This window comes from Zootoca vivipara, chromosome 14 (assembly GCF_965207765.1).
Source record: "Zootoca vivipara chromosome 14, rZooViv2.hap1.1, whole genome shotgun sequence".
Taxonomy (NCBI): Eukaryota; Metazoa; Chordata; class Lepidosauria; order Squamata; family Lacertidae; genus Zootoca; species Zootoca vivipara.
The window spans coordinates 41725427-41741920 of record NC_142597.1 but is presented as its reverse complement, the minus strand read 5'-3'; the positions used below and the strand labels follow the sequence as shown (position 1 = coordinate 41741920).

The 16494-nt window shown below is 42.1% G+C and overlaps 1 protein-coding gene across 3 annotated transcripts in view; it reads left to right on the top strand.

Annotated features, from left to right (window-relative positions):
* Positions 1 to 16470, top strand: part of BRIP1 (BRCA1 interacting DNA helicase 1) — a 112982-nt gene extending 96512 nt beyond the window's left edge. For 2 of the 3 annotated variants that reach the window (XM_088657917.1, XM_088657918.1), the window contains exons 18-20: positions 3228 to 3310; positions 9109 to 9432; positions 13087 to 16470. In XM_088657917.1, coding sequence (XP_088514043.1) covers positions 3228 to 3310; positions 9109 to 9432; positions 13087 to 13901 — 1222 coding nt within the window. In that variant the 3' untranslated portion in view covers positions 13902 to 16470. The remainder of the gene's footprint in view (positions 1 to 3227; positions 3311 to 9108; positions 9433 to 13086) is intronic. The other variant, XM_088657919.1, reaches the window with a different exon arrangement.
* The last annotated feature ends 24 nt before the right edge of the window (positions 16471 to 16494 follow it).

The window sequence follows — 16494 nt, the reverse complement described above, 5'->3', positions numbered from 1 at the left end:
AATGCATAGCAAACAGACAAGTTTCCAAAAATAGAGTAGATATTTATTATCATTATCATCTGGTTAGAGCATGATGCTGATAATACCATGGTCGCAGATTCAATCCCCATATGAGACAGCTGCGTATTCCTGCATTGCAGAAGGTTAGACTAGATGATCCTCAGGATCCCTTCCAACTTGGCAGTTCTATTATTCTAGGCTGCCTACAGTATCTAGTGTGTTTCATATGCCAGAAGATAGGCACAGCCTTTTCCCTTAGGCTTGCATTCTAAAACGTTTTGGGGGGTGCATAGCTCTGCAATGGAGCATCTGCTTTGTAGGCCGAGGGTCCCAGGTTCATTCCCCAGCACTCCAATTAACAGAAACAATTATTAGATGGTGAGAAGGACCTCTCTGCCTGAGACCCTGGAGTCCAACAAAACAATGCTGGGCCAGATCGCAGCTTGCTATGCCTGGAGGAAGATTGGTATGGAAAACCAAAAGGAACATCTTTAACAGGCATTTAAGTCCAGCTGGAGGCAAGGAAGGACCTTTAGCTCAGTAGAAGAGCTTCGCATGCTGAAGTTCCTTTCCCATCCCTAGAAGAACTGTTATGAAAAGGTTTTCACCCATAGGACCACCCCATAATAATGGAGATGGAGCAGTGGAAGGGTCTATCATGGAATGAGATGGCAAAGTACCATAAGCAATTTAGATCACATCTATTTGTGACCTAGAGTCACATGTGTCTCAGGTGATATAACTCAGAAAAATTCCCTAACTGTAAAAAAACACACACAAAAACACACACACACAACAAAGATCCTATAAATCCACCTGAAATTACAGTGTGACTGCCAAACTAAACCCTAATCAAGGTTTGCAGGTACAAAATACCTGCCCATGTGAAGGACTTAGTTATTTCATGGGTTTTTATTTTGTATTCCAACATGTATAAACTGACAAAAGGTGAGCTGGTTTAAGTCTCAGATGTGGCATTTTCATATTGCTGTGGTAGTATTTGAAGTAACATGAAGTCCATGAAATGTGATCACTTGGCGGGGAGGGAATATGCCAGATGTTGCGCATGGCCAGGTGACAACTCTGCCATGAAATTGCAGCATTGCTTCACTTGAAAGGTGTGGGATATGTCTCCAGTGGGCCCAATACATTTATTTTAACTACACAATTTTGCACTTGGCTTTCGTTTTTCTGGCTATTTTCCCCATACTCCCCTGGTGATGAAGACTTCACTGAAAGGCCACCTGCAGAATTTTCTGGTGGTGAGCTTGTTACAGGCTTTTCATATCAATAAGAAGGGCCAATCTCTTAAGAGTTGCTTCTGCGCAAGTCCCTGGGCACTAGGGAGTTGCACAAGGAGCAACTGGTGGGTTATGTTTCTAGAAACTCATAAGAAGAGCCCTATCAGATAAGACCAGAGGCCCATTTAGCCCAGTATTGTGTTCTCACAGTGACCAACCAGATGCCTATAGGAAGTCCCTATCCCTACTTGTGATTCCCAGTGACAGCTGTTCAGAGGAATATTGCCTCTTAACACGGGGAGTAATAAATTCATAATGCCTAGTAGTCCTTCCAGTAGCACCTTAGAGACCAACTAAGTTTGTCATAGGTATGAGCTTTCGTGTGCATGCACACTTACACTGAAACAGAAGTCACCAGACCCTTATGTATAGTCAGAGGGTGGGGAGGGGTATTAAACAGAAGGGTGGTGGGAATGGGTGATTGGCTGATAGGAGTGGTAAACCTGTTAACGACTGCAATTGGTCTTGCAGGAAAAAGCAGGGGGTGAGATGGCTAAAGAAAGCTTTATCATGTATAATGAGATAAGAATCCAATGTCCTTATTCAGACCAGGTCTCTCCATGGTTTTAAGCTCGGTAATGAGTCTTATCTCCATATACATGATGAAGCTTTCTTTAGCCATCTTACCCCTTGCTTTTTCCTGCAAGACCAATTGCAGTCGTTAACAGTCATCAACAGGTTTACCACTCCTATCAGCCAATCACCCATTCCCACCACCCTTATGTTATTTTAAAGATCTCAAAATAAAACATTGCAAAGGAGGTCAACTGCAGAATACACATTTAATGGAGCAAAGTTAACAAAAAAAATTATCTGAAACATTTCAAAAGAAAACATTGCTAAAGGAAGTCAAATATATAAAATGCACATTTAGAACAACATAATTAACAAGAGAATAAAATATCATGGGACGCGGGTGGTGCTGTGGGTTAAACCACAGAGCCTAGGGCTTGCTGATCAGAAGGTCGGCAGTTTGAATCCCCGCGACAGAGTGAGCTCCCGTTGCTCGGTCCCAGCTCCTGCCAACCTAGCAGTTCGAAAGCACGCCAAAGTGCAAGTAGATAAATAGGTACCACTACAGCGGGAAGGTAAACAGTGTTTCTGTGTGCTGCTCTGGTTCGCCAGAAGCGGCTTAGTCATGCTGGCCACATGACCTGGAAGCTGTATGCTGGCTCCCTCAGCCAATAACACGAGATGAGCGCCGCAACCCCAGAGTCGGTCACGACTGGACCTAATGGTCAGGGGTCCCTTTACCTTTTAAAATATTATCATAAACGTAGAACATTGCTGGTGTTTTTGCTGCCAGTCCTGCCAATGGTTGTTCATGGCAGGTGGCAGCTGTGGAAGATAGATACTAGATACTGTAGATACTAGTACTGCAGCTCAGGCTCAGTGAAACAGCAAAGATGGTCTCTGGCCTCTTCAGCAGCCTCAGCTTCTGTAGCTGCAGTCAATCAGGGCTATGCCTTCCCAAGCCGGGTTGAGGCAGGGAGCAGGTCCCCCAGTCGCTTTTTATTTGTGCTGAAATATTTAGTCTCTGCTTTGTCCTCTCCAATTAACCCACTTCAACCATTTCCACCTTCAGTGTGAGTACTAATTTCAGTGGACTCAGAACATTACAGGTATTAGATATTTAACAGCCTGATGATTAGCTGAAGCTTTGTAAGTTTTAGTGATAACTGAAACAGTTCTATCAGGTAAATATCATGGGCATTCTTATCCAGGCATCCCCAAACTGCGGCCCTCCAGATGTTTTGGCCTATAACTCCCATGATCCCTAGCTAACAGGACCAGTGGTCGGGGAAGATGGGGATTGTAGTCCAAAGTTTGGGGGTGCCTGTTCTTATCTTCACCCTTTCCCAAACATTTTAAGAAACCCACTAAGAGTAATCATGTATTGTTTTCTCACCTGTTGCTCTGTTTTAGGTGTATTCGCCACAGGAGCGATTGGGGAGCGCTTATTTTAGTTGATGACCGCTTCAGAAGGAACCCAAATAAATACATAGCTGGTAAGACACATGAATACCCTGGAGATGTTGATTAGTGACACTTGGCTTATAGCCCATATATATCAAGGCCATGGCTTTGGATCATGTTGCTGCTGTGCTGGTTGATCTAAAACAGAGAGAGCCAATGTGATGCCTTCTATACATTGTTGGGCTCTACTCCCATCAGTCAGCATGACCTGTTTTCAGGGATGATGGGAGTCGTAGTACACCAGCATCTGGAGGACATCATGTTGGCTACCCCAGATTCTAAGGTTATGCTGAGGGCTTCTGCATGCTAGCAAGGCATGTGCTCAGTCACTGAGCTATGGTTCTTTCCTTCGTGGCAGTGGCTGTTCAATATCTCAAGCAGAGGTCTTCCCCATCATCTGCTATTTGACCCTTCCACCTGAAGATTCTAGACTTCTGATTGCATGCAGAAGGTCCAAGGCTCAATGTCTAGAACAGGCTTCCTCAACCTCGGCCCTCCAGATGTTTTGAGACTACAATTCCCATCTTCCCTGACCACTGGCCCTGCTAGCTAGGGATCATAGGAGTTGTAGGCCAAAAACATCTGGAGGACTGAGGTTGAGGAAGGCTGTTCTAGACATTGAGCCTTGGACCTTCTGCATACAAAACACGCCCTTTTCCCACAGAGCCATGATACTTCCATATCTAGGGTTGTCTCCAAGTAAGAGTAGATCCTTTGAAATTAATGACTAGACATGACTAACTTGAGTTTGTCTATTATTTTAATGGGTCTACTCTGATTGGAACCAGATTCCTTTCCTATGTATCTAAAGCGAGCAAAGGGTTTTTGTTTTTTTTTATAGCAAAGGAAATTCTAAAAATTAAATTTTAGGGCATAATCTCCTGTGATTTGTTTTCCTATAAATATATCCCTTTCCTATACCTATATCACTTTGGTGCAGATGATAATATTTTATTTATTGTAAAATAAAAAGCCTTCAAGGCATAACTTCTTTGTTGGGTTGTAAGTATTTTGCACCATCACATATGAACAATGCACCTATGCTTTGCTATGGTAAATTGATGTTTGTGAAGTGGCCCTTAATCGTGGTGCAAATTGCTGTCAACTTACTTGGGCAAGAAGTTAATGGAGGATGCATGGTTTTTCTGTAAAGCAGCAGCACTGCATCTCCTCCTCTCCCCAGTAACTTCTGGTGTCTTCCATATTTCTGCCATGTCAACAGCTCACTTAAGAGCTTTCCTACTGCACTTCATTGGATGCCCTCTGCCAGGGTGCTGAAACCCAGATTGTGACAACTTCACGTCATGAGTTAGATGTGCTCAGTTTCTAGAAGTTAGTAAGGGAGGCAGAGACATGCAACTGCTCTCTTCAACAGCAGCCACACATCCTCCGTCATGTCCAGCTTTGGCATTTGAAAACTTCTTCCTAGGCCATATGAATCACTGTGACATTTGGAAACATCAAACATTTTTGTATCTCTCTCTCTCTAATAATGAGCTCGAGTGGTGAGTGCTGACTGAAATGGAGCTGGAGCGAGAAGGAGGTGTCAACATCCTATGGAGAGTTCTGAAATTTGCAGAAGTACGAAAACTAGCACACATAGCCCAATGAGGAAGAAGCATGTGCATTAACCATGCAAAGTCAAGTGTCCGTTGAAGGGCGATGGAATGTCCTGCTTCAGCCCTTTACAACTTATAATTTATTAGCAGACATCATGCCTAGCTGGCTGGAACCCTGAACAGGAACACTCCAGTTTGGGTTGATGATACAGTGCCACAAAGTTTCATTGCAATTCCCTCTTGTTTTAGTCCATTGTGCATTGCAGTCTGTTACCTAGTTTCTTCAGTAGCACCTTAAAGACCAACTAAGTTTTAAGGTGCTACTGAAGGATTTTTTTTATTTTGCTTCGACTCAGACCAACACGGCTACCTACCTGTTACCTAGTTTGTTACTGTGTGAATTTCTAATTAAAGTAGCTGAATAAAGGGTGGGTGGGTGGGTGAGAATGTGTTCTGGCCTCCAGCTTTGCTGCTGTAGATACAAAATCTCACAGTTAAAAATGCAGTGAGAGGTAAATAAAATATGGATCTCATGAAATCCTTATGACTGATAACACTGACATTGTACCAAAGCAATCAACCACCCCAGATAAATTCATTGCCCAGTATAAATTAGTAATCTGAGGAGAGTTTTTGTGAAGGGCAAACACAGGTACTACCTTTTTAAATATTCATAATCATTCAGCCTTATTAGCTATTAAAATATATATAAGGTGGGGGCATAAGAATGTCTTCTCTGTCTTAATTTTGCATCTTCTTGTTTTGACCGAGTGAGGTTAGTTCTTAATCTACTTCGCTTTGAAGTGTAGAATAGCTACGCTGAATATCCCAGTGTGTCAGTCTTTCAATAAAGGCTCAACAACATCCAAAGGGCCACACATTGGGGAAGGTTATTATAAATGATTTGGAGTTGGCGTAACATGGAAAAGGCCACCTTTTAGGGAAGGCTATTGTAAGTGAGTTGGAAAACATTTTCTTGGGGGGGGGGGAGTCAACAAAAAGGGGAAGGAATGTTTTAGTACTTCTGGAAACGCTTTTAAGTAGCTGCAAACATCACCAGTTCAGCTCGGATCCAGGCAGCCCTATTACCAGCAAATGTTTGGTAATCATGACAGATAAATTGGTCCACTAGTACACACGAAGTAGAAGAAATTGCTTTAAATATTAGGCTGTGAAAATCAAATAGAGATGGCACCTATTTTTCCCTTTGATGTTTCTAAGCAGTTTCAGCCAAAGGGAGATGAAGCAAATACTGCCCTTGTCTTGACAGTAGATGGTGCTCAGATTCTACCGTATGAAGGGTCTTTCCCTTGTCTCAGAAAAGGCAGCAAGATGGGAAGATATCATTGCCTAACATGAGAGCCTTTCTCACTAATTTTAGAAGCAGTAATCATGGCAAGTTTTTCAAGAAGTTGGGGGGTGCACTACTGATTCTCAGTAACACATTTCTTGTTGAAACAAAGCAATTTGCCAGAAAATGCAATGGATGCTTATGAATTAAATATATCCAAAAATACAATTATTATTATACCCTTGGTATAATAGAATCCAAAAATATACAGTAATTGACTTCGAAAGATTCCACTTGTTCAGTCTTTATCAGAACACATGCACTGAAACTACTTTTAAAATGATCAGAGTGTGGTTTTTTTTTAAAAGGGGGGAATAAAAATATAGCAACAAATAAATCCCTTTCCTTCAAAGCATAAAGCCACCACCAGCATTTCTTTCCCTCTTAAATAGTTTCATATTTTTTATTAAATTTCTATACCACCCTTCATCCAAAGATCACAGGGTGGTTTACAGTATAAGAACAGAACATACATAACAAAAAGATAAATTTTATTTTCAGTTTTTAGGAATTTGCAAATACAGTAGTACTACCTCGGGTTACAAGGGATCCAGGTGCCGCTGTGGGTTAAACCACAGAGTCTAGGGCTTGCTTATCAGAAGGTCGGCGGTTCGAATCCCTGCAACGGGGTGAGCTCCTGTTGCTCGGTCCCAGCTCCTGCCCACATAGCAGTTCGAAAGCACATCAAAGTCCAAGTAGATAAATAGGGACCACTCCGGCGGGAAGGTAAACAGCGTTTCCGTGCGCTGCTCTGGTTCGCCAGAAACAGCTTTGTCATGCTGGCCACATGACCCGGAAGCTGTCTGCGGACAAACGCCGGCTCCCTCGGCCTATAGAGCGAGATGAGCGCCGCAACCCCAGAGTCGGACACGACTGGACCTGATGGTCAGGGGCCCCTTTACCTCGGGTTACAAACACTTCAGGTTACAAACACTTCGAGTTACAAACTCCGCTAACCTGGAAGTAGTACCTTGGGTTACAAACTTTGCCCCAGGATGAGAACGGAAATAGCGCGCCAGTGGTGCGGCAGCAGTGGGAGGCCCCATTAGTGAAAGCGCGCTTCAGGTTAAGAACGGTTTCGGGTTAAGAACCGACCCCTGGAACTAATTAAGTTTGTAACCCGATGTTGTTGTTGTTTAGTCGTTTAGTCGTGTCTGACTCTTCGTGACCCCATGGACCAGAGCATGCCAGGCACTCCTGTCTTCCACTGCCTCCCGCAGTTTTGTCAGACTAGTGTTTGTAGCTTCAAGAACACTGTCCATCCATCTCGTCCTCTGTCGTCCCCTTCTCCTTGTGCCCTCAAATCTTTCCCAGCATCAGGATCTTTTCCAGGGAGTCTTCTCTTCTCATGAGGTGGCCAAAGTATTGGAGCCTCAGCTTCAGGATCTGTCCTTCCAGTGAGCACTCAGGCTGATTTCCTTCAGAATTGATAGGTTTGATCTTCTTGCACTGTACAAATCTTACAGTGTCATACTTCCAATACAGATACAATTCACACTTCCCTCCTCTCCCCTTTTGTGGTTTCTTTTCGTATTTAAAATTTTAATACTGCATTTTCCACTTTACTCCGTTTTTAAATTCTTCTACAATTAATCTTAATAATACTTTTAATTGCTTGATTTAAATTAACCCTACCAATGCACTTAGTTGCATACCATTATTTTTCAAATATTCCACACAACTTAATATATTTTTTCCCTTTTAGTTTATTAGCACACCCATTAATTTTGCCATTTCAGCATGTTGTGTGTTGGTTGCATTCAATTAAGTTCTACTCAGTGTAGGCCCATTGAAATTAATGGACATAATTTCAATAGGTGAGTAGAACACTGGATGCAACTCTGTGTGCACACAACATAATTTTAATGCTCAGTTTTCATGTTGTGGGTTGCTCTCCATACTATTTTCATTGTGACAATCTATTAACGGTCTCATTCTCCTATAGTGTGGCTTTCTAAAACCGTTTGGCAACTCATTTTTAATAGGGGACAAACACTTAGACTTGAGCAAGGTCTAAAGGGTCATTGACATTTGCTCCAACCAGTGCCATGGAAGCCAATACCAGAGGCAAATGGCTCTTTAGCCTCCTTTTCCCTATTTATATGGGGAAGCTAGACTTTGGTACAGCCCTCCCCTATATGCATCCTTGTCGCTTACTCCCATATGTCTTGCCTTGTGTAGGAGACAGCACAGCTGAATTGTGTAATGGCAGAATAATAATAATTGTTGTTGTTGTATTTGTACCCTACCCATCTGACTTGGTTGCCCCCAAGCTTCCAGTTTCCCTTTTCTATTCTAATATAAATATACCATGTCATTGCCAGCAGTATCAGTAAATCAGGTTGTAGCTCTTCATTTGGGACGTGGATGGCACTGTGGTCTAAACCACAGAGCTTAGGGCTTGCCGATCAGAAGGTTGCCAGTTCGAATCCCCGCAACAGGGTGAGCTTCCGTTGTTCAGTCCCAGCTCCTGCCCACCTAGCAGTTTGAAAACATGTCAAGTGCAAGTAGATAAATAGGTACTGCTCTGGCAGGAAGGTAAACGGTGTTTCCGTGTGCTGCTCTGGTTCACCAGAAGCGGTTTAGTCATGCTGGCCACATGACCCGGAAGCTGTCTGCGGACAAATGCCGGCTCCCTTGACCTATAGAGCGAGATGAGCGCGAAACCCCAGAGTCGTCCGCTACTGGACCTAACGGTCAGGGGTACCTTTACCTTTACCTTTAACTCTTCATTGCCATTACAATATTAGACCAAATAATTCAAATCTTTGAATTCAAATAATTCAAAGTTGTGTGCCTAGTGCAAGAAGAAACTACAGCAACACAGTTTTTATAATGTTTTAAATATGTACAGCCTTGATCACATGACTTCCCTGTCTCGCTATATAGTAATAATGAAATAAAAAATTTCTTTCCCAAGGATTGTCAAAATGGATTCGTCAGCTGGTCCAGCACCATGAAAACTTTGATTGCGCCCTTGGTTCTTTGGATGCGTTTGCTAAAACAAACCAGAAGAGCACAGATTCTTCAGCTCAGGGTAACGACAGATCTGTGCTCATGTCTTCAAGCTCAAAAGATCTGTCATCAAGTTCTTTACTGGAGGCAACTCTTCATCTATCACCAGGTGTTACTGTTGAAAGAGAAGTGCATGATTTAACCCTAGAAACACTTTCTGCTACAGACGTCATTGCAGTTAATCCAACGACATCCAGTCAGTCATGTTACATATCTGCAAATCAACAAAGTAGGTTTTCCTGAGGGTTTTTTTTTTAACCTTTTAAGTACTTTCCTGAAATATTTATGGGAAATTTGTTAAAGTTGACTTCATCTTTTTGCTTGCGAGTAAGAACCAAAGAGCATAAGAAGCTGTGTTACGTTAGGTCATATTATGTATCCACCTGGCCGAGTGGTGTCTGTTTGAAGAGCAGAAGATCAATTGTGGTCTCCTGGTGAACCACTGGCCAATTTCTGATGGATACCAAACTTATTCTTGTTACTGAGACTCTTGGTCAGATCCAGCAATGTACTATTACCGGTAATTAAAAAAGAGAGGAAGCTGTTTATAGCAGTTCAGGCTGGTTGTTATAGGGCTGGGCAATGTATCAATACATACCCAAAATCGGTTTGAAATCCACATCGTGATAACAGTTTCATAATATTTGGCATGGCGATATACCACAAATTACAATGTGTGTGTGTGTGTGTGTGTGTGTGTGTGTGCGCGCTATGTAAAAAATCATGATATGAGAAAAAGACGGTCATCATTTCTCATGATTCTTAATACCCCTGTTGCTCGTCTATACTATAAAATAACAGTTGCAACAATATGTTAAAGGTAAGTAAAAATGTATCTATTATAGACCCCTAAGTAGTACCCTAGCAGTTGCCAGGACATTGCCCCATTCGCTTCTACATAGTTGCATCCTTATTTCAGACATCGTGATATATTGGTATATTGCAATGTTTAGCTAGTAATATATCACAATGTTGAAAACCAGACATCGCTCAGCACTGGTTGTTGTTGTTATTTTCTGCTGTGACTGGTAGTGGGTTTCAAGGATCTCAACAGAGAGAGGTCTTTTCCCCTCACCTGCAACCCCCCCTTTTAACTTTTATTATCGTTATTTTTTAATCCTCGGAGCCCCTGGCTATCCCTTACACTGAGAGCCAGTGTGGTGTAGTGGTTAAGAGTGGTAGACTCATAATCTGGTTCGCATCTCTGCTCCTCCACATACAGCTGCTGGGTGACCTTGGGCTAGTCTCACTTCTTTGAAGTCTCTCAGCCCCACTCACCTCACAGAGTGTTTGTTGTGGGGGAGGAAGGGAAAGGAGAATGTTAGCTGCTTTGAGACTCCTTCGGGTAGTGATAAAGCGGGATATCAAATCAAACTCCTCCTCCTCTTCTTCATTCAAAGAGAACCTGGTAGGATCCTGCCCCTTCCCATTAGCACTTAGAATTCCATCTCATCACTGGACACCACCTGATCCTTTTAACTGGAGATGCCAGGATTGAACCTGGGACTTTTTTCATGCAAAGTGGATGCTTCCCCACTGATGATCAGAGGCACAATCTCAAGGTGCATACTGGAACTTTTTCACATGTAGCAGGGCAGCGAGGCCTACTTCTTCTCTTTGTAGTGTCTCTTGTCCACTCAAAATGATTTTGGAAAGTTGTTCAGAATTGTTCCCAGTGCAGAGTGAGGAGTCAGAAAGGCAAAACACACACACACACACACACTTGTGTCTCTATGCATTTGGCCACACACATTGGGCTCTTTGTTCTTGAGTGGAAAGAAGGGATTAAACTCATCTTAACAAAGTGCTATTTGGTTTAGTGGTAGGTTCTTTCTCCCACCCTAGTTGTGTATACATTTAACGTAGGCTGTTACATTATTTTATGTCAATCAGTCCAGTTATTTGAGAACTAGTAACCTACTAATGCTGTAGCACAATTTTGAGGGAAGGAAAGACACACAGTTATGCTGTTGTTCGTTCTGTGAATGTGGAAATACCACGTTAATGTAATGCTGATACGGAAGTATCTATGAAGGGTTTCTGCGCTAGAGGACTTCTAATATCTTCCCTCTAATTCAAAGCATTGCAGGGGCTTCTGTAGACATTACTTTCTTCCCAGTCCAGAGCTCTGTATGTGCTTCAGTGTATAACTGAAACTCCCTAGTCCCCAAGGGCTTCTCTATTCACTTTAAGTGGACAGTGATCCCATTCCTTGTAGTAAATGAAGAAGCTCTTGTCTCTCATCTGTATCTTTGTCCTTCCACTCCTAGGGGATTACTAGATTGGCATAGATGTGTACAAAATTGAAAGGAACTTCTTTCTGAAGTATGGAGGAGGTGGATGACGAGATAGGGCCTTTTAATGGGTGGCTCCTGTCTGTAGAATGTTCTACCAAAGAAACTTGCCTGGTGCCTCCTTCAGTGACACTTTGGCACCAGATGAAGACATTCCTCTTCTTCTAAGCCTTTTAATAATTTTTTATCATCTTTTAACACTATAATATTATTTTAGCATCATTCAATTCTGTCTTTGTTTCTATCATGGTGATGTGTTTTTGCTTGTAAGGGTGTCTGTATTTATTTACGCTAGGGTTGAGTTGTTTTTGTTGCAGTTTTGTTTTGCTCAGTTTATTACTAGTTGTACTGATTGTGTTGGATGTTTTTCACTAGTTTTATTGAATGTTGTCTAGAGGCTTTGGCACAAGGTGACTAAATACATAAATAAGATGTCAATTAGACAGACAAGACCAGGTGGAGAAAAGAAGCTACAATTGAGTAATAGGGTAATGAGCCTGAAGCACAATGAAGCATAACAGCTAGTTGAGAATATGTGCCTCTTCTTTTCCACAAAGATTTTAATCTAGTTTATTGGTTTTGAAATGGAGGGACCCCTTGCTTTGGAAAACTAATCAGAGATTCCTTAGTAAGAACATGAGTAATGGCAGGCAAGATTTCCTGAAAGGAAGCCTTCCCTTGCAATGAGCAGCCACAGCAGGAGTATAGGATGTTTTTCTTAGAATTTTGAAGTGTCAGGCATAGCTCTAGTGGCTTTAGCCCAAACGTAGCAGAGTTTTCCTGCACAGCGCAGAAGCTAGTTGAGGTGGAAATGACTAGTCGGCTAGATGCAGAATAACTATTTACAGGATTTATTAAAAGAAAATAAAACCAGCAGAGTTTCTGCATACAAAGCAAAGCAAAATAAATCTTCTCTCTCTCTCTCTCTCTCTCTCTCTCTCTCTCTCTCTCTCTCTCTCTCTCTCTCTCTCTCTCCAACCATACGCAGCACTCCTACTCCTAACACCCACAAGAAACAACTGTGCTAGCATTCCTAGATAACAGAGTTCAGTGCTGGTCATTAACAAATGAGAGAGTTGTTGCCAGGCCAGGCAGACCTTGGTTTTCTGCCAAGAGTAAATTGACACTGCCTTGAGTTAATTGTGTGAAGCAAGAATCTGTAAGTTTCCCATGAGAACCAATTATCAGAAACCGAACAGTTTTTTGGTGCACACTCTCTGTTCTTGTGAGGCAACACTGAGGCCCCAAAAGCCTGGTCAGCGCTTCTTGTGAACTGCATTTGCCCTAGAACATGCAACAGGATTCTCTTTAATGTGCAGGGGTTTCATGGCAGAAAAATTGGTGAGGTTTCCTGAAGGTTGAAAGTTTGAAAGCCACTGAGTTAAATAACTCTAAAGCAGGAATGAGGCACATGTGTCCCTGCTTATATTACTGAACTACAACTCCCATCATCCCACAAGTTGCCCACCTTTGTTTTAGAAACTGAACAGTGTTTTTTGATGTGTACATGCTAGAAATAATGACAAACATCCATTATTACTTGATTCTGTTTATCCAGCTAGTTATATGCCTCTGCCCTTCTATTCCAGATCTTCAGCCCCTCTGCCAGACTGTAAAGCAAGAAAACCTAACCGACTCCAAAACCTTGATCGGGAAGAACAAGAGGGAGAAAGCAAATAATCAGCTCTCCTCTGTCGGTATAAAACAGTATTTCAGTAAACCATTGACTTCAACACCCCTGCTTGCCCTGAATGAGAAAGACCTCTCCAAAGCTAAATGCCAACCAAAGATGCCAATGGATGAAAGTACCCAGTTTGTTGCAAATGAACCCCAGCAGAATGTGTCTTTGGTTGAGGAACACAGGGCAACTGGATTGTCACTATGTATAGAACCGATTAGCTTTTCTGCTGGAAAGGCCATTCAAGAATATCCTACTGTGCAGCAGCTCTGGGTTCACGAAGAGAGGAGGGACATGGCATTTTCTCCAGTGAGAGGAAACGCGAACCTTTCAACATTAGATATAGCTGCAGAGACAGATGACAACGACGACAGTATCTATTTCACACCTGAACTTTTCGAGTCAGCAGTACAGAAAAACGAGTTGTCAACTCATGCTTGCAGCGAGACTGGGATTTCCTTTGAATCTGCAAGCTCTATTAAAGTTGAAGAGCTTTGTGAGACCAGTGCTCTAAAGCTAGTAGATGCAATGGTCAGCATTAAAACCGATGCTGACACGAAGGCAGAGCCTGGAATCGTGCAGAGCAGTGAGAGTTTTGGAGGGGCAGTCAGAGCAGCTGGACACAGTACTACTAGCATAGGTGAAGCTGAGCAGGAGGCAAAGATAAAGAAGCTTTCCAGATCACGAAACAAAGGTGTGTCCGTTGTCCAGTTTAATTATCAGTAGTGGGTGGGATGGAGGAACCCCTCAGGAATGAGTTTTTAGTTTTGCTAGAAATCATAGAACGATGGTTGTTTCCTGATGTTAGGTATAGGCTTCAGTTAATCAGTTTTTCAGAAAACCAGAGCAATGAAAACAATATCTAAGTAAGAATCACTGGACATTACCTGGAAAAAAGAGAGCTTCCTCCTTCCTCTCTCTCTGGCGATGTTAAATAATGTAAATAGTGTGGCACTGTGTCATCATCTTGCATGGTTCCCTATCTTTGTTATATCATGTTACATCAAGGTTCCCTACCCCTGCAATCGGGATGTGGAGCAGAGAAATGGAAATAGCCAACATGGCAGTGATATGTCATGTGTTTCCATTTCAACATGCTACAGGGAAGAGAGGAGGAGGCAGGGCTATTGCTTTTGGTGGCCAGCACAGAGGCAGTTGCAACCCAAACCCAGAAATCATGATGATTGCCGTGGTTACAATTGATGTAAACCTTCGTGTCCTACTCACGTGGAGCACTCTGGGGAAAGATCTCATGTGTCTGTCACAAGTAAAAGTAGCCTCCCCATGTTTTTTATTGCATTGTATCACTGGGATATTCCTAGAAATAACTGGAAGCTGGTCAATGAAGTGATCAGGAAATATACCATTTTCAAATAAATATGTTGCTGCCCAGTTCATTGATTGCTTCCTTTCTGCAGGAGAATGTTGCAGCTGTATAAAGTGGGAGTGGGCATGCTGGAAGAGGAGCACTGCAAAAAAATTCTTTGCAACCGGCAGATTTTGGGGGCTGGCTAAAAAACTTAGCAGTCTGCTGAAGCATGGTAGCCACACAGAACCAGCACTACATTTTTGTTTTTGTTTTTTTAACAACTGGATTTCATATGGACCTCCCTGTGTGGTAGCTTCAGAAGTTGCCATGTAATGGGAAAAACTGGTCCAAGATTTGTTGCTTGTGTGCAAAGAATGCCACTCTCTTTATCTGTCGTTTCTGCTTTAATACATCATGTGCTAGATGGACCAGAACACAACAGTATAAACAGATCCAGATCATTTTCATCACCTCTTAAACCTACTTAGCATGCTCTTATTTTATATATACATCTAACAATCGAGGAAGGCTGTGTTGAAGCCTTGAGGATGTGTTCAGTTTTGTTAGGAAGGTGTGCTGTGTGAATCATCCCTTGGAGCTTCTTAACACTTTACACAGCAATTGTGTTTCACGTAAGAAATGTGTAAAGTATGGGTGATAATTGCTGATCCTTAAACATCTTGGGAAAATTGTGGCCAAATCAGGACTCTCTGGGAAGAAAAACATGTTTCTGTTCTGTTTTGCCATAGGAAATATTTGTGTTTGTCACATAAAGGGTAAGGCGGCCCTTAGGAATCTTTCTACTGTACTGTTGAATATATGCCAGCATAATAGCCTAATTTCATTTTTTTTAATTTACCATTTTCTACATCTCATCAAAAATATTTCTCCTAAATGGAACAGATGATAGGAAGTGCTATACTCATTTTAGAATTCTTTCTTATGTATATTGCATGGGTATAATCAGTGGTGTTTTTTCAAAACCCTTTCAGTCCTCCTTTCAATCAGTTTCTTTGAATTTAGGTTACAAAATGCTTATTGTTTTAAGCACTTTAAAAATATGGATAAAATAAATGACACTGACCAGCCAGGTTTGTAAGTTTTCATTTCGTGTGTGTAAAATGTATGTAATGGGGCTTGAATATAATGTTGTGTTGTTAAGAACCTGACCCAAGTTGTCCTCAGTAGTGGAAATACATAATTTGAATAATTGTGGGAATGCCTCACGAAATCACTGATTCTTAGTCACACTGGTTGCAAAATAATAATCAAATCCTGAATTTATTGAAGGACTGAAAGTACAGAGAACATATAAACGAAGAATCAGGAAACCATGTATTAAAGGAGGGGCCAAGTCACTGACAGGTAAAGTCGGAAACAATTTGTAGATTTTCAAGTTTGATTATAGTGGTAGTTATAGTAATCCAGTTGGAATCAGGTCAATTAATGAGTGGATCTGGCCAATGACTCGTCTTGTCTTGCACCCTCTTCTCCATGACACAGTTCCAGCGGAGGCTGTCCGTTAGGTGAACGAGACAATTCCCATCAAGTTCACCCTATCCTCAGCCAGCCCAGGGGGCGGCACTGCTTGTCAGCTTCCTCCTCCTTACTGTTAGTGGTGTCACCTTAGAACTTAGCAAGCAAGAGAATGGGGGCAAGATCAGAATTAGTGGACCTAGTCTGTCATTGGCTCCAGTTCCACCTACTGTTGCACTTCCTGCTTTCACTTCCCTGCCAGCCCCAATGGACACTAGCCTCCAATGCACAGTTTCTTCCTTTGCCTAAACTGCTCCGGTTTCTGGGGTGGGAGCTTTGGTATGCAAAGGAGCCGTGGCATGCTGTGACGGGAAACTCTATTTAAAACAGTGAACAGCTGAATATAAAGTGCTTTCTGTATAATGCAGTCATGTTGGGCAAGTCATTTAATACTTTTTTATATTACCAATGTATGTAAGTTTCCAAGCAATAAAATATTGATCCAAATGGCTTGTGCTTTCACGATGATGACTA